The sequence below is a fragment of the Carex rostrata genome, chromosome 27 (genome assembly GCF_964058835.1).
Source record: "Carex rostrata chromosome 27, lpCarRost1.2, whole genome shotgun sequence".
NCBI classification, from domain to species: Eukaryota; Viridiplantae; Streptophyta; class Magnoliopsida; order Poales; family Cyperaceae; genus Carex; species Carex rostrata.
In genome coordinates, this window is record NC_135944.1 from 232,688 (window position 1) to 252,330 (window position 19,643).

At 34.1% G+C, this 19,643-nt stretch overlaps 1 protein-coding gene across 1 annotated transcript; it reads left to right on the forward strand.

Annotated features, from left to right (window-relative positions):
- The first annotated feature begins 1,051 nt into the window (after positions 1-1,051).
- LOC144544785 (ABC transporter A family member 7-like) lies at positions 1,052-8,243 on the forward strand. The gene is made up of 18 exons (XM_078293339.1): positions 1,052-1,241; positions 1,728-2,109; positions 3,065-3,168; positions 3,279-3,426; positions 3,585-3,710; positions 3,815-3,939; positions 4,243-4,401; positions 4,486-4,648; positions 4,762-4,887; positions 5,013-5,096; positions 5,774-6,153; positions 6,361-6,564; positions 6,800-6,909; positions 7,080-7,164; positions 7,281-7,409; positions 7,534-7,639; positions 7,724-7,812; positions 7,918-8,243. The coding sequence occupies exons 1-18, from the start codon at positions 1,083-1,085 to the stop codon at positions 8,215-8,217; spliced, it is 2,979 nt and encodes a 992-aa protein (XP_078149465.1). The 5' UTR covers positions 1,052-1,082; the 3' UTR covers positions 8,218-8,243.
- The last annotated feature ends 11,400 nt before the right edge of the window (positions 8,244-19,643 follow it).

Genomic DNA, 19,643 nt, shown 5'->3' on the forward strand with positions numbered 1-19,643 from the left:
TCAGATTTCAAATTTTTTTCAGATTTCAAAATTTTTCAGATTTCAAATTTTTTTCAGATTTCAAATTTTTTTTAGATTTCAATTTTTTTTACATTTCAAATTTTTTTCACATTTCAAATTTTTTCACATTTCAAATTTTTCTCATTTCAAATTTTTCAGATTACAAATTTTTTCAGATTTCAAATTTTTCAGATTGCAAATTTTTTAGATTTCAAAATTTTTCAGATTTCAAATTTTTCAGATTTTAAATTTTTTCAGATTTCAAATTTTTTCAGATTTCAAATTTTTTTCAGATTTCAAATTTTTCAGATTTTTCAAAATTTTTCATATTTCAAATTTTTTTTCATATTTCAAATTTCAAATTTTTTCTTTTTCAAATTTCAAAGTTTTCAACATGTAATATGAGCTGGCATTTTGAAATTATTTTAAAAAAATGATATTTTTTTCAAATTTTTTTAGATCATTTCTTTAAAAAATAATCAAAGTTTTTCAACGTGTAATTTAAAGTCACAAGAATATCTCTATGCCACTTCAAATATTTCTTTAAAATAATTAAATGATTATTTTTTTAACATGTAATATGAGCTGGCTCATGAGCCGACTCGCGAGCCGAGCCGAGCCGAGCTTTTTTCTTTCAAAAGTGAGCCGAGTCGAGTTAGGGCATTTTTTAGTTTCGAGTCCGATTCATTATGAAATATTAAGCCGCTCAACTCATTGATTCGCGAGCCGGCTCGATTCATTAGCAGCTCTAAGCAGAGGGCATGAAATGTTCTGTCATTTTGTATCCAAAAACACTAGGAACGTTTCCGTACTTCCTTTTTCAAAATTTAATTGTCTTTTTATACTGACGTATAGAAATGAAAAAAAAAGAAAAAGAAGAGGAGACCGGGTGGGGGCAGGAATTAATAATGAACTAAAGATAATATTGAATTCAATACATGTTATTACCTGGAAATGGAAGAGAAGAAAGAATGCTAGGCTCACTTTCTTTCTCTCTCTCATCTCTTCGTCTCGTCTACATGCATCTCCAATAATCATACTATTCAGGAAATTAATTGAGTGATGCAAGAGAGAGAGTTGTAATGTTGGCATCAGATATATTACCAGCATCATCGCATTCGGCATCAGAACGGAGCCTTCCAGGCTCCTGTGAAGGCGGTGGTGACGTAGCAAGAGAGAGAGGCGCAGCGAGCTTCTTAACTCAGGCTAATGCTCTTCTCCGAAAGAATCTCACATTTCAGGTCTACTCTTTTGTCTCCATTAGTTCCCATTATATATTTCAGTTTCTATTCAACATCCGATCGACTTCTATGTGAAAGAAGAAGCTCATCTCCATTTGAATATACTCAATAAGTATTTATGTGTTATTCTCTTGTTTTCTATACTAATTCGTAATTCCAACAAATTTGCACAATATTACTTGGATGCTAAATAAAAGAATTTGCACAAATTTGACCCCCTTTCTATTTTTTGTATTTTTATTTCTAGAAGCAAGCAAGAGATTGCTTTCTCAATTTAATCTTTACTAAACAACCCAAGAGGCAATACTATTCAACATATATATTGACTTGGGCACCGGCCCTCACGAGAAAAATAATTAACAAGTTCCGGTTGATTAACTAAGTCCTTGTGTTTAGCTAATCAAATTGACTTAATCATGAAATATAATTAAGTATATAACTATATATACACTAATAAACTAATTAATATCGCGCGGTGATGAACAGAAGAGGAACGTAAAATCAAACATGTGCATTGTAGCATATCCAGTCCTAATATGCGTCCTTCTGATAATCTTGCAAACTTTGATCAACAATGAGATTGACAAGCCCAAGTACAAGTGTGGATGCAAGTGCATCCCGGTCAATGGCACGGGCAAGTGCCAGAATGTTTGTGGGCCCCAGTACTCGACCTTCGACCAGGTCGGTAGCTGCGCCGTAGAAAACCCAACCAAGTGGCCTGCCCTGATGCAGGTGCCACGGCCTGAGTTCCGTGCGGTCCGTGATGTGTATCTCCCATTTCTTGATTTGCCAGACTCGTCATGTCGGCTCTCTGGCTCTTGTCCTGCCACTGTGCTCTTCACCGGCCAAAACCAGACTTTTGTACAAAGTATGTTTTCTGAGCTTTCAATTCATCGTTTTCTTTTCTTTCTTGTTGAATCTTTACCTTTTATATAATTTGTTATAATTTTCAGCTTTATTTGTATGGTTTAGAAAATCGGCCGAGTCGAAACGGTACCAGTTGGGACCTAGTCGAGATTTACCCGAGTTTTGCCTGGGTGTTTTTTCCACCGAAAAAGGTTGAACCGGGTTAACTCTTTTAAATTGATGTATTGAACCACTAAGTATAGAAATAGAAAATGTGTTTGGTCCACAGTGAACCAGGGGCACAAAAAAGGATGAGCATTGAAGATGCATTTGGTCAAACAAATATTTATTAGAAGAGAATGTCAATGATCAATTGGCACACGATATTCATTTGAATTGTAAAAATTGAGAAATTATTATAATCTTTATTTTAATACTTGAATATAATTATAATATAAAACATTAATTTTCATGTTTAGTCATACTAGAATCTAGATATCGGTAAATTGTATGATTGTAATAATATGCTTGTCAAGATTAATTATCGAATTACAATAATTAATTTAATCATTTAATAATTACTATCCATATTCTTTTGTATTGAGGCTCACCTTTTTGCACAAATATATATATTGGCCTTGATAATTATTTATTCTATGTCTTTGGATTTGAAAATCTTAGACCGTTGGTTTTATAGAACTTCGATCAGTTATAATTCAATCGAAGAGTTTACTAGTATGGATATTAAAGTTATTTTATACAAAAATATTTACACAATATATGTGTTTGAAGATTTAATTTACACAAATATTTTTTTTCTTTACTTTAATATAAACGAGTTTCTGATAAAAAAAAAATCTGAGTTTCCGATCCGATTCGGCCGATTCTGACTGATTATTCCGATTGCGCTTCTGATTTTCAGAGCCATGTTTATTTGTTCTAAGTGATTCATTTCTTTATTGTTGGTTGCATGACAGCTCTTGCAGGGAATCTATTTCCAGTGATATGGAGTCTATTTCCAGTGATATATAGTTCTCCCAACTTTTCTGATTATCTTAGTCCCATCTCACATGTTGTACTCGTGAGTTTTCATTTAACAATCTCAACCTGAGCTGCGTGTTTTAATTAAAGTTTGTCGAGCAAGAAATTTCTCAAATATTAGTTGTATTATTTGTTTTTTTTATTTTTCAGGGCACATACATGAGCACGAGAGACAGTTTGTACATTGAGCCAGCATTTATCCCAAACAAACGTCCCTATTACATTGAGCCAGCATTTATCCCAAACAAACGTCTCTATTACATTCAACCATCCTGCCCCTCTAATGCTTCAACCAAAGGTACAATCAATTAATTACCTAGGGTTATCGATCCTTTACTATAGGTCCGTCTGATTCTACTCCATGGTTAATGACTTAATTCTTTGGTTTACCAAGTAACCTTGATTTTATCAGTTTTGGAGAAACTAAAGTATATTGCCTCCTCTGAATCGAAAAATATACAGATGTAGAATGTGTTCAGGGGTTGCCGCTATGGCGCAATGCATCGTCAGTGATAAATGATGAGCTATTTAGGGGTTATTGGCAAAGCAATACAGAGAGGAAATCAAACGAGTTTCTTACTGGTAGTGCTCTCGTGCTTGCATTATATATGTTTTTGACAGAGTTTATTTCCATAATTTATTTAATTTTGAAGCTGATACGATTTTTCCAATCTTGTGTTTGGCAGCTTATGACTTTTTAGATACGAGTGATATGGGCTACAACATTGATATATGGTACAACTCAACCTACAGTAAAAATAACGGATATAACCGCATTCGTTTCCTGAGGGTCCCCTGCTCTTTGAATGTGGTAAAGGAAAAAAACAAACCTCAACCTCCCCTTTTTGTGTTTTTGACTTTGTTTCATCAAGACCTCTAAACCATGAAGATCCAAGGCAATATTCTTGCATTGAATTGTGTGTTGGAACATTGACTACTGAAAGTCTGAAACCAGAAGCTATTTATAATTAATGGTCCTTGTATTGGTACCAATATATAGTAGATACTAGATAGGCATCAAAGAAATAATAATTTGATCTTCTAAGAGTTTTCTTCTTTTTTTTTAAATGAAAAAAGAATAAACATAATAATTTTCGCCACCTGCATATAACAGGCATCAAATGCTTTTCTCAAGTTTCTAAAAGGAGCTCAAGTAACTATGGAATTTAAATTTGTGAAAGAGACACCCAAAGTTGGAACAGAATTTCGGTTAGATTTCTCTTCTCTTCTGGGTCCTTTATTCTTCACTTGGGTAGTTCAGCTACTTTTTCCGGTAAGTACAAATACTATTAATAAATTACACCAATTAGTAATCTTATAGTTTCTTACTAATACTTCATCTCCTCATGTATTAAAGGTTATACTCACTCACTTGGTGTACGACAAGCAACAAAAATTGAAGATAATGATGAAGATGCATGGATTAACTGATGGCCCCTATTGGTTCATTTCTTATTTGTACTTCCTATTGTTATCTGCAATGTACATGATTTTCTTTGTGATATTTGGCTCTTTAATAGGTAGCAATCTTCTTTGATTGTTTTTTATATCAGCCTTTTTCATGCATATATATATATGTACTATTGCCAATGGTTTGAGCCATTTAATATAAATTTCTCTTTGTTTCCTTCAGGGTTGAACTTTTTCAGATTAAATGACTACAGCATACAAGTGGTGTTTTATTTCATTTACATCAATCTTCAGATCGCCTTTTCTTTCCTTGTAACTTCTTTCTTTTCATCTGTCAAGACTGCTTCAGGTCAGACTAAGAACTTTTTGTATTAAAAATGCAAACCGATGGAACCTAATCAGCAACTCTGTAAATATCTCTAAATGAAGAAAAAAATTAATTGTAGTGTTGCACGTTTAAACTATGTGATGCAGTGATTGGCTACATTTATGTGTTTGGAACTGGCTTACTTAGTGCATTTCTCTTGCGTTTCTTTGTGGAAGATCCATCTTTTCCAAGTAAGATCATTTCTTAAGTACATATTAACGTGACAGTAGGAGATGCTCACTTTTGTACTGGGCTATAGGGGTGATTAATGAGCAAGCATGAGCGAGTTAGGGTATGCTTATGCTCGGCTCATTAAGTAAATGCGCGAGTTTTTAATGAAATAGTTATGAGCGGCTCACGAGTTATGAGTACCAAAATTTAACAAATTGTCATAATTCATTTAAATAAAATAGAATAAAAATTCAACAAAAATTAACAAAAATAGAATCAACATATTACATTCTCCACAATAGCATCAGCTGCTATCGATTTTGTTCTGCCGACTTTACAAAAATATGAATGTATGAACATGACAGAGATTTAATGAGACAAGACCACAAGGATGATTTAATGTTGCATAAATTTAGTTTATTGATTTAATGCTACAGAAATTTAGTGCTGCAGAAATTTATTTGAGATTAAATGTGGCAGGGATTAGATGTGGCAAATTCTTAATGAACTAGTTATGAGCGAGTTGGAGCATGCTCATGCTCACTTATTAAGTAAATGAGCGAGTTTAAGCGAGTTTTTAATGAGCGAGTTATGAGCGGCTCACGAGTTATGAGCAATTTACTCACCTCTACTGGGCTAATTGGCCAAAAAGCCAAAATTTTCTTTCAAACTTAAAAAGTTTTTTTTTTCCACACAGAGGGTTGGATTATATTGATGGAGCTGGTACCAGGCTTCTCTCTGTACCGGGGCTTGTACGAGTTTGGGCAATACGCGTACAGCGGAAGTGTCATGAGCACAAAAGGAATGAAGTGGGGGGACCTAAGCAGCTCAGAGAACGGTATGAGAAATGTGATTATCATTATGGTGCTCGAGTGGTTGGTTATGCTTCCTCTGGCACTCTGCCTCAACCGGGTGTCGTCCCTTGGGGGCAACATTTGCAAAGATTCCCTCCTTTTCTTGAACTTCATGAAGAAGAAGAAGATGAGCAGGTCATTGTCGCTCCAGGGAAGATGTACAGTGCAGATCCACAACGAAGTGATCATTGATGTCCACAACAAGCCTGATGTCACTCAAGAGGTGTGTTTAATGTCATCTTCTTCTTTTTTGTTTTGTTTCTTTTTGTTTTTCTATTTTGAGAAGAATAGTACTTGGTTACTTGGTTATGTTATGTATAATAATAGGAAGTTCTCTAGGTTCAAAGATAATTGGAAAAGTAGTTGGATTGGATCAATGGAATGGATATAAGTTAACTAAGTTATAAACTTATAATCAACTGAATTTCAGAGGGAGTTGGTGGAGAAGCTGGTGATGGAGGAAAATAGAAGCAACTATGCGGTGATATCTGACAACCTAAGAAAGGTATACCCTGGACAGGATGGCAACCCTGACAAGCTAGCAGTGAAGGGACTCTCTCTCGCTCTGCCACAGGGTGAATGTTTCGGCATGCTCGGCCCCAATGGTGCTGGCAAGACATCCTTCATCGATATGGTTTGTACTTACCTTCTCCAATTTGAGAACATTAAATATTATTTTTCCTCCAACGGAAGGTGTAGTATTAGACTATTAGATCCAGAACCAATGCTTGTGAGTAATCTTCTGTTCCAGTAGTCATGTTCTTGTCTTCTAACTGAACTGTTAACTGTTCATAATCAGAATTTAAAGTGCATATATAGGTAAATGATATTTAGGTAATAAATAGGGGGATTACTTTTGGTGTGAACAGATGACAGGGTTGATTAAACCAACATCAGGTACAGCATATATACAAGGAATGGACATGAGAACTGACATGGATGGTATCCATACTAACATGGGTGTCTGCCCCCAGCATGAGTAAGCTTAATTTACTGATCCTCCTCATGTTCCAAATTATCTTTCTTTACTTCTCTTTCTTCCCTTGTTAATTACATCCTGATAAAAAATGATAGAAATAATAAGTCATTCATATAATTAAGGTTGTTCACAGGAAATTTGATGAACGCTTTTTTTGGTAAAAAATGTAGTTTATTATGGGAAACTCTAACTGGACGGGAACATTTGTTATTTTATGGACGGCTTAAGAATCTTAAGGGTGATGCTCTAATGAAGGTATCTTCACATAACGCTATTAAATGCAATTTTCTTATTTATTTTTTGTTGAGCATCCTAGCTATATTCTCAAAAACACCAATTAGCAAACATTTTTAATTTTCCCACAAAGATAGGCAGTCCAAGAATCACTGAAGGACGTTAATTTATTCTACGGTGGGATTGGGGATAAACAAGTGAGGTCCTATAGTGGTGGCATGAAAAGAAGACTCAGTGTTGCGATTTCTCTCATTGGAAACCCTATGGTATGCAATACTGTACCACTCGAATTCAGATTCACCAGCTGATTTAATTTGGGTTTTGTAGCATAATTTACTATTAAGTTGCGAGCTGAGGATAATTTCATCATTCACAGTTTCACTCTTTTAGGTTGTTTACATGGATGAGCTTAGTACGGGGTTGGACCCCGCTTCAAGAAACAATTTGTGGAATGTAGTCAAGCGTGCCAAGAAAGACCGTGCTATTATTCTTACAAGTATTATTTGTTCTTCAGTCATAATTTATCTTTTTATAACAATCAGAACTACAGCCAGTGACTTTCCAAATTGTTTTGTTTCAGCACATTCAATGGAGGAAGCAGAGGTCTTATGTGACCGGCTTGGTATTTTTGTGGATGGAAGCTTCCAGTGCTTAGGCAATCCTAAGGAGGTACTTGATCTGGTCTCACTTTTGTTTATTCCTTTTTCTTATATTAGAAACAAATTTATTTATACACTCTACAAATTTGACTAGCTTGTATAATTTAAATGGCAGTTGAAAGGAAGGTATGGAGGGTCATATGTGTTTACCATAACTACTTCAGCAGAGCAGGAACAGGAAGTAGAAACCCTAGTGCGGCGCCTCTCTGCAAATGCAAAAAAGATCTACCACATATCTGGTACGCAAAAGTTTGAAATACCAAAACAGGAGGTCAGAATTTCAGATATATTTCTGGCAGTGGAAAAGGCCAAGAGCCGGTTTACGATTGACGCGTGGGGTTTGGCTGACACAACTCTTGAAGATGTCTTCATAAAAGTCGCCAAAGGCGCACAGGCATTTAATGTGCTTTCGTAAATATAAAGTTCAATTTACAGTATTAAGATTATGGGAGTTACGTGCTATTCTAAAGGCAATAATTTTAATAATGAGAGTTGAGAGAAATTTTTTTATACTAATGTCCAATATACTCTTTTCTTTTAATATTATATCTGAGTACGTAATTAATGAATAACTAGTATAGAAATTATTTGGATCTCAAATGTCTTTCATCTCTTTTTGTACGTATAGAATGGAAACCATATATAGAACTCTATCTAATGTTTTTTTTTTTTTTTTTTTTTTTTTTTTTTATTGGGTTTGCTTGGTTCATTTGGTTTATTTTGGTTTATTTGGTAGGTTTTAGTATTGTTTGGGTTACTTGTTTTATTTTGGCTTATTTGATATGTTTGGGTATTGTTCGGTTGGTCTATTTTGGTTTATGTTTGAGTAGTATTTGGCTTACTAGGTTTGTTATAAACTTATAATTTATTTGGCAGGTTTGAGTATTGTTCGGTTTATTTTGGTTTATTTGGATATTGTTTGCTCAGTTTGATATTTGAATCATTTCCTTTTTAGTCTTTCATTAATTACCTACTTATATGGTATTAAAAGAGAAGGGTAAACTGGATATTAGTATAAGAAATTTTCTCTCTGCTCTCATTATTGAAATTATTGATCTTAATATAGCACTCCTAAGATTATAGTCATTTAACATGCTTTCATTTTTATTTTGTTTTTTCCACTATATATTTACTTGTTCGTCTGACCTCTAGTTTTGAATTGAACCAGCTGCTTATAAATGTATATATATTCGTAATTTCGCAGTTTGTATTACATTAATTTATAAGCTGGTTCAATTCAAAAAAATTATAACGTTGGACTTTTAAAACAGACTAACAGAGACATTGAATATGCAAAGTATAAATATATGAAGATTTATTTAGGTGGATTTAGAAACTATACATTAATGTAGTAATTCTTTATTGGGGTAAATTTGTCATCAATAATTGAAAGAGCTATTTCGAGGCGAATGAACCCTTCAACAGAAGGACAACCCATTAATATGCTCTGCTTCATATTTATAGAAATCTATAGTAATATAATATCAATTCACTCATATTCGAGGAAAAATTTTATATTTGAAAATTCTAAAATTAAAACGAAATAAGGAATTGCATGGGGTTTAGGAGAGCAATCAATTTTTAAGGTTTTGATGTTCTAAAAATTACTGACATGTTATTACAAAAATAGATTGATACAAACTGCATCGGCATACAAATTTTCTTCTTGTTCAAGCGTACTAGAACTCTACAAGTATAGAATAAATCGGTGTATGTTTCAATGTCTCAAGTAATTAAGTTCTATGTAAAAATTTACCATGAAAAAATAACATTTTTTCCAATGAATTTAAAAAAAAATACTTGTGCAAATAAGTTTGTCAATCCCGGGTGTGAAATGCGTAACCGCGGAGTGAACTCAAATTTGATTTTGGTCCTGAGAGAAAAGAATTGCCATGGATAAAGTAAACAAAATTATAAAGAAACAAATCGACTCTCTAGCAAATTTCATTTACCTTGGTATTAACATGATTTTGTTTTTGTTGTCAGTTTGCCATACTCTAATTGCAGCTTTAGCAAAAGAAACATCATTATTTGTTACTTACGAATCACCTTATATCGAGCGCTTTCAAAATTTAACGATTTATTTTTTATCAATAATTAAAATTTTGGATCAATTGCATTAAACAAGAACGATGCAAGTATCAAATTAAGGTTCTCCACTAGAATGAATAGCATCTAGATTATTGATTACAAGTCTTAAAACAACTCAACACCTAAAATATGCCCATGTGTGAAAATGATCGGATGTGGCCCTGAGAAGGAAACACTGACAAGGTGGATCCCATTCCCAGTAGACAATGGCTGAGAGGAAATAATTGAATCTCAACATCTAACACACCCTGTGCCAAATATTTGGTCCATCTATAATTGTACAATCATATCATATTAGTTTTATTTGCTTTGTTTCCATGTTCATAGATTCATCAGAAAGCAAGTAGTGTCCTAAATATAATAATAGCATACATAATAAGAAAGAAACTGAGCAATGCTGATTGGTGAAAAAGTTTTTTTTTTTTTGAGAGCTTGACAGGGGCTGTCAAGGTGATTACAGTAGTATTAATAAAGCCACACAGCTAGACCAAACGACTCTACCACCCGTTAACCCGTTAACAATTTTTGATCCACATAGTTCCCTCCTCTCCTGCACTATTTTAGCACTCAACGCCTCTGGCTCAACTCTATTTCCTCTAAAAATGAGACTGTTCCTTTGTTTCCAGATTTCCCAACAAGTGCAGAGCATTCTTGCCATCCAATCTCTCTTGTTGACCACCCCTGTGAAAGAGATTGCAGTCCACGAGTGATTCCAAATCTGGTATGCCGTTTGTGGTACCCGGTTTAAGGTCAAGATCTGAACACCAAGCAACTGCTGTACACCTCTCCAAACTCTTCTCGCGTACCTACAGCTGAAAACCAAGTGAACAATCGATTCTGCATTAGTCCCGTCGCACATTACACAGTGTGGTTCGCACTGGATGTGTCTTTTTATCAAAACGTCCCTTGTTAAAAGTAATTTGACATGTTAGTAAGCACGAGAATAGACATTTTCTAATGGACATCGGATCAAAATTTGTTTGAAATTCAGTCTAAACTATCCAATTCGCATAGAGAGTCCTGAAAACTTATTTAAATATGTATGTATATACTTAATTATCTCAACTGCATGTATCATAAATTTAAATATATTGTCCTAGCAAATAAATACATGTATAAAGAAATCTCAATTTGTGTGATGTTTCTACCTTTGGGAAAGATAACAAGTACAATTTGTATGACTAAACTATGTATAATTGATCATCTTATGCATGCTAGATGTGAGCTTATTTAAGATGTGTTTTGCATCAACCACCAGCACTTCCTAAGTTTAAAAGTAATTATTATTTTAATTTGCAGAAAAATAATCCAACCCAAACAAATACAAAATTTTAGTTTAAAATATTAGAGGAAATCAATTTAACAAAAATATAAGGAGAAGCAATTATTTTAAGTTCACCAAATTTTGTTTTCATCATTAAATATTCAAGCAGGTAATATACACTATATCAAATCGATACTTTTATTAAGATTCTGAATGTAGTATAGTTCTATCATTTTGTTAACAGGTATGGTTAATTTTGATAACTTAGCTTTTGAAACTAATATAGATCTTTCAGAGGCCAAAATACAATATTTATATACATGTAATTTATCTTTAGAAGCTGAAAATGCTCAATAGATTGGTAAGTTAATTATTTCTGTACCTATTAAAATATTTATTTGGAGCTAACCACTGAAATTTATTTGGTTAATAAATGTGCAGATTGAACAAAAAAATGGCAAAAACCAATGCCTATTTCGAGCGAAAAGCAAACCACCTGATATGATTTCATAATTGATATATATAATGGATTGCAAGCGGGTGGAAAAGAAAGCTTGTGTTTGTAATTTGGATCATTCTCCTGACTAATTTGGATCATCTGAGCTTAATAGCAATGATGCGGGAAATGAATATAACAATTGATGCGCCGATGCTGAAGGATATATAGATTGGGAGTTGAAGCATGTTTCCATGAGAACACCTTCCCTCGTCAGAGCGCATCTTAATTCATCTAAGACTTAACTAATATTTTGCCTCCTATTCCAGATGCAGAAATGAATGTTAGAAACATTCTAACGGTTCAACTTGGAAAAAAATATTGTTAGATTGTTTGCTGAAATTGACAATGCAGTCTGAATGGCCGGGTAACAAGAGTAATTAATTCCCTTTCTTTCACAATTTTACTCAAGTACCTTGTCACAATATTTTTTTCCAAGTTGAACCGTTAGAATGTTTCTAACATTCATTTCTGCATCTGGAATAGGATTTATGTGAGAAGGTCAACAATTGAAAAAATATTACCAGGCAAAACCTACATGTATGATAAAACCCCACATTTGTTTAGTTTTTCTCTCTTGAAGGTTATTTACCAAAATAAATTAAATATCATTAAAATCTGCTAGTTAAAGTCATTTTGTTCCTAATTAGATGTCTATGTTTTTACATTTTAAAAAAACTCATAGAATAAAAGAAATTATAATCCCTGATCAAGCCACATCCTTCTATCACATACGTAGCAATTAGTCCTCATCAGTCCTATTTTTGCCTGATTCGTCTAGTTTAGGCCTGTGAATTTATACATAGGAACAGTATTGTACATTATAATGTATAAGTATAACAAATAATTCTATCAAATAAAGTTTCCCTTCAAGCTTTATTCTATTTACCAGCATCAAGTACTGATACACGTCTCCCACTAACCCAAAATTGCCCATTCCTAAACCAGTTTCCCTTCAAGGTCCTGCCTATATCTAGGTGGCAGCTAATTAAATTCTTTAATTTTTTTTTTGGGGGTAAAGGTAAGGTAAGGGTCTAGCCCATAAGATTTCATTTGTAACGGACACAAGTTGTCTCAAAATTACAAAGTGCAAAACAAAATAAACAAAGGACCAGAAAGTCAACAGAAAATACAATCTAGAAGAAGCAGAAATCAAAATCTATACTAATTAAATCATAAAAATCTAATGACCTAAACTCTGCAATAATAAAGATGAAGTTGTAAAAGCACCAGAATAATGCATGGCAATCTTGTACCAGTAACCGGTAGCATGGCACCAGTGAGAAGTAGCACTGTACCAGTGAGTCTCCTTGTACCAGTAGGCACTACCACTGTATCAGTGAGCGGTACCACTGTACCAGTGTGTGGTACCACTGTACTAGGGAGCTTCCGTGTACCAGTAACCGGTACCAGTGTTTCAGTATGTGTTTTAAACTCAAATAGCCTTGTGGGATCTCATTAATATTAAAGATTGCAGCTCCTTCATACCCAAGCTTTATGTACTGACAACCTTTGTTGAAAGATTTTGATTGTTTATTTTTTTTATCTGAACCAACTATCAAATTCCCAGTATCTCTCTGACAATGAGCTATACCCTTTTTTGTTTGTCAGTAAAAATTATCCTACAGCGTTCTCTCTGACAATGAGCGTTCTTTAATTGATTATTCTTTCATGTTAAAGTCTGAAAATCTTGTGTAACTCCAACAGAAACTTCATTGGAGAAGCATAATTTGACTACATACCACTGATGTTTAATTCACATTCCTCGACACACAGTGGATGGTATTAGGGGAGTGGCAGCAGCAGTAGATGAGTCATGAGACCCAGTCACCCAGATACTGAGAGCATTGTTGGTCTGGTCTGGCAATAAATCCTGACCGTCGGTGGTCTCGGCAGCTTGGTGTATTTGTTGCTGAGCGTGAGCGTAGCTGGCCGTATTGAAGCCGTTACCTAAAGAAATGTTGACCCCACTTGGGTTCTCTTGTTTCCGTTACTAGAAGACTAATCAACGTCTGATTTGAAGATCTCAAGATCTGCTGCTGGAGCTGGTGATCGAGGTGTTACCAAGCTTAAATGATCTGACCGTATAGTCTTTCAGAAAGATCTCTCGATTGGTGCTGCTGCTCTCTTCTCACTGTTGCTATTCTCTAGTCTTCGCTCAATCCGCTCATCCAGGGAATGAATGGAGCAACCATTCGCCGGGTTTAAAATCAGAGGGTTCGTTAATCTAATAGTGGTGATGATCAGATTTGAAATCGTACGGTGTAGGATGCCCATCGAGACATCGAGACAACTCCTTACTCCTAGATATAAGATATTAACCTCCGACAAAATCTACAAAGTGATTAATCAAATTGGAGCTGGTAGTCTTTACATATCCTCTGGGCTCTGGTATGAGGTACTTTATTGTTGTTGACACTTGATACTAAAGCCCATTTTAAGAATAAATGACGCAGGCCTATACATTATTACATTGGCAATCTTGATTCTTGAAGCTCCAATTTTTAACTTAGGCTAACGTCTTAGATATTGTTTCTATGTTTTTCATTAAAAGAGAGAGAGAGAGAGAGAGCATGTCTTCTTCACATAGGGATAGGGCCCTACAGTTTACTTTTCAATTTCATCGAAATAAAATTCAACTACGGAATGTACACGATATGATCAATTGAATTGGTCAATTTAGCACAAACTGTCAACTGAACTGCGTATTATGATCAATTTGGTACAATCTGCACCTATGTTAATTTAGTAAAAGCTACTGCTTATTATGATAAATTCATCAATACGTACAGATTTTTCACACAATAAATGAACATCTCATGTAAGATTTTAATTTCATACACTCCCAGATTGTAAATCTCCTTCCGACGAGTAGTACCTTGTTCTATAAATTGAATAAAATAAATAAATAGAAAACTATTAGAGATGCTTCATCATCATCAATGCAAAACAAAATATGAAATGTAATTTCGATATATATATAACCTCCAGCGAGAAGAACAGGCAATCTAAATAACGAATCTAATGTCATGTTTAAAGTGCAAAATTTTCTCATAAGAACTCTTCTAATTATTTTTATAATTTGAAGTTTTTTTCTACATATTTAGTTGATTAAGATATATCATATTTCATAAATAAAATACATATGCTTGCTTTGTTATTATAAATATGTATGTAAAGACAATATCCACATTAAATTTCAATTGTATATAGGTTTAAGTTTAAGGTAAAATAATAGAACTAAAATATCAAATAAAAAAGTTAAAATTTATAATTTGAACATATAAATTTGTACTTGTTTATTTTAAAATTTAGTATTAACTTTAGAAGTTAATATGTACAAAGGTAAATTGAATAAAAAGTCAAATAAGAAATATGAGAACTGAAGAATGAAAGCTTTCTATTATAGAAATGAAAAATTATAAAAATTGTAAAAAAAAAAAAGTAATTCTAAAAAAATGTATGGTCCTCTTGTAAGTTGTAATCATAGTGTGTGCGCGCACGTGCGCATATATATATATATAGAGAGAGAGAGAGTGTGTGTGTGACTAATATGCATTCGGTAGCATATGGGTCAAAGTGCTATCGGTCCAAATTTGAAATTTTAAAATTCAAAAAGTTGATCTGAACTGTTAGATGTGATCTCTATATTGAAATGTGCTTGGAAACCAAATTTTACATTTTTCTGAATTTTTTTTACTATTTATTAAGTCACTTTAAAAATTGCTGATCCAACGGTGGCTTAACAAAACAGTAAAATTAGAAGCCACCGTTGGATCAGCGATTTTCAAAGTGGCTTAATAAATAGTAAAAAAATTCAAAAAAAATGTAAAATTTGGTCTCCAAGCACATTTCAATATAGAGATCATATCTAACGGTTCAGATCGACTTTTTGGATTTTAAATTTTAAATTTGAACTGGTAGCACTTCGGCCTATATGCTACCGAATGCATATTAGTCTCTCTCTCTCTCTCTCTCTCTCTCTCTCTATATATATATATATATATATATATATATATATATATATATATATATATATATATGGCTGTGGCTAATTTGCTGTCGGCAGCATTTCTGCCGATAGTGTTGCCGCTGTTTTTTTTATTTTGTGATGTCCAAACAATAAATCCAAACCATTAGATGTTTAATCTATATTATAATCTACTTGGAGACCAAATTTTACATTTTTTGGAAATTTTTTACTATATATTAAGCTGGTTTGAAAACCGCTGATTTCAATGCTGCAGAAATTTACTGAAATCAGCGGTTTTGAAACCAGCTTAATATATAGTAAAAAAATTCCAAAAAATGTAAAATTTGGTCTCCAAGTAGAGTATAATATAGATTAAACATCTAACGGTTTGGATTTGTTGTTTGGACATCACACGGCTAAATATAGCCCCGGCAGCACCTCTGCTGAAATGCTGCCAGCAACAATTTAGACAGACCCATATATATATATATATTAGTATAGGCCGTAGGTCCCAATTCTGTCCCCAAACAGAATTGATCCCATGTATAGGGATGGCAGAAAAGCCCATCGGCCCGTTGGCCTGCTCATACCCACTCGGCCCGGCTCATTACCTGTTTGGCCTAACACTAAAACAAGTCAGGTAGGGCCAAGCCTAAAGAAATTTATGCGGCATCGAGCTGATTTCATCAGAGATGTGCTTGTTAATCTTTTGTTTAATGTTAAAACTATGTTATTTGGTGTTAAGCTATGTTATTTTAGTGTTAAGTTCTATTTGTGTAATTTGATTGTGTACTGTTAGTACTTAGTACTGCTGTTGTATTTGTATGATATTTTAAACTGTTGTTGTATATTGTATATTATTTGTATTTGGACAAAACTATGCTATTTTAAGTATAATTTGACTGTATACTACTTGGTGTTAAACTACTGTTGGATGTGACTAGGCATTATCGGGCTAGGCTGAACAAGACAACCCATGAGTATAGGCACGTAGGCACAAGCAGGCACAAGTTTGAAGGAAATACCCATGGGCAGGCCGGGTATAAGTATCTAGACCCATCATATTGGGCCAGGCAAGTTGGGTATTAATTTTTAAGCAGATCAGGTATGGATTTGGTAAAACACCTGTGGGCTCAATTCATTGCCATCTCTACCCATGTTCCTTCCGTAGGGGCTATGTCTGTACCAACTATCCCATGCAGTGGTGACACATAGTGTTTGGTAAATGCCCCCGGGGGCCCAACCCGGACCGGTTCGCCCGTGCCCGGACCGAAACGTGCCCGTGCCACAGGTACACGGGCACGGGTACACGAGCACGGGTATTAAACGGGCCGGACTCGGTTTTTTGGAAAAATACCCGTGAGAACCCGGACCCCCGTACCCGTGATGCCCGTGAACTCGTAAGCCCGTGCCTGTGAGCCCGTGGCAGATTTTTTTTTTTTTTTTTTTTTTACTATTGGTCTAAAATTCAAAATTTTAACTCAAATTCCCCCCATGACCCACAGCCCCACTTTCTACTTGGACCCCTACCCTTTTTTTTCAGTTTTTTTTTTATTTTAAAAATTCAAATTTTAATCCCTTCAAACAAAATTCTATAAATATACACCAATTCCTTACAAATTTTCACATCTCTCTCAATATTTTCATCTCTCATTCTCTCAATCTCAATATTTTTATTATTCTCCAATTTTAATTTTATTGTTAAAAAAAAGGACAGTGATAACAATCCCCGCAGATACTGCCAAAAAAAATATGGGGGGACCGCTCAATCATTAATGAGCGTTTAAAAAACTGCGGGTATTTAACTTGAAACATTAAAGTATTTACCTTGAATTTGTCAGGTATTAAACCCTATGCAATGATATCTATTTATGAAAGAATAAATCAATCCATTAATTATCCCCGCACAAAATTTCCTTTTTTTTTAATCGTCCCCGCACAACTGGGGACCATTAAACATGGGGGGACCGCTCAATCATTAATTAGCGTTTAAAAAACTGTTAGTATTTAACTTGAAGCATCAAAGTGTTAGTTTGTAATAATCTAGAAGTCAATAATACGATAAATTAATCATAAAGCTTTGTTCATGAATTGAATGTTTATTTATATATCATTTTGTTGCCGTGAGTATTATTGCATTTATGGATCATTTCGAGTTCATGACTGAAATTGTGAAACTCCATAATATAGATGATATATACTCTTAAAAGGTCACTGACCAAGGTAATTAGCAGGAACACTAATTACCGCTATAAGGTTAGTATGTGGATTAAAAGATGGTTAAGTTTTACAAACCACTTGACACGAGATGTCATTTTAATCACATAGATACATGTTCTAGGAACATGTTATTTGACAGACCCCGAATGAAACATTAAATAAAATTGTGTTCGTGTCATTAATGTTTTCATTCAGTGTCAAAGTTCTACAGTATGAGGTATTTATCGTTCCCACTAAGAAATATATATGAGTAAGTGTTATCTAACGCTGTCTGTAAAAAGCAGCCATAACGGTAGCATTTCCATATGTATAACTTAGCTGAGGAAGTGATAGTCTGCCAAGAATACTATTTGTCCCTTGTATCTCTATACGAGCTATAGCATCACTGGGCCCCTTGATAGAGTTAGATTATCTGCATGCGGTATAATTACAAGAGTAATTATATTTGATAATCTACTCAAGATCAAGAAAAGATACAGTTGCCAAGGATGACACACATCTACCTTGAAACTGATCTGATAGCTATGAGACAGAAGAACTGACACAAGTAAATTGTTTACTGGATCGTGATATTGTACAGTACAGCATCATCTGTGTAATTGGATGGTCATGATGTGTTGCCAGACGCCACCCATGATTATAGAAGTTAAAACAGTTTTAACTTTGTTTACCAACATAACACAGATCCTATTGGGTCACACCATATAGGAGCTACTCGGAAAATCTTACTGATTAATTATAAATTGATTATAATTAATATTAAGATGGTTATAATTAATTATACATGATATAATTAAATTATAAATGTCATTTAGAATGACAAGCAGAAACAACGGTTAATTTATAAACGTACACGTTACGTTGTATAAAAGTTACCGAACAACAACCGAAAAGAAATATAATTGTATATGACAATTATATATATTTGATTTGGATTTTAATTTGTTAATTATGGGTTTGAATTATGGATTTAAAAGACCAAAATAATCAAAGCCTTAATTAAAATTAAAAGCCCAAAAGTCAAAGCCCAACACTATTCATGCCTTAATGGACCAAGGGTAAAATGGTCTTTTTACCTTGGTGCCGACTTTCCATGTGTTGACATGTGTCATGTGAGGTGGCAAGGGTATTTTGGTCATTTCACATGATAAAAGGATGAGGTGTCAAGGGCTTTTGGTAAATAGATTTGTTTTGAGGGGTATTTCGGTCTTTTGCGAACCTCCTCAAAACTCTATAAATAGAGGGGTAGGGGTAGAGAGAAAGACTCACTAATTCACGTGTTAATCTGATTACTTCGTTAATCGGTTTTCTCTCTTCCTTGATTTCGGTTATTTCGAGATTAGGAAATAATATATTTTGTGTAATCCTGCGGTTTAGCTTTTAAGCAAAACCGAGTTACTTCGGGACACAAATATATTTATTTCATCATTTTCTCGGTGAATAGTGTTTCTGCAGAATTCTGCGGTTTACGGTATTTCTGGCAGAAGAAGTAAATCGCTCTCCGGTTAGTCCTGGTGGATAACCAATAGAGGTGTCACACGTGTGATACTGCGAGTCGATTCCATCCCTGGTGAGGCTCTACTCGCTCCGTCTGCATTCCAACTGAGATTTGGAATCAAGGTATAAATTGTTATATTAATCTATTTAATTTGTAAATAGATGTAATGCTTTAGAAAATCAATTATGGAGTAGATCTGTAAATGAATTAAATGAGGTTTTGATGCCGAAGGAATACTGAAGGTGGACCGCCTTGGAAGGTTTTCTGACATACCTCGTTTAATTTTTAGTTTAACTTAA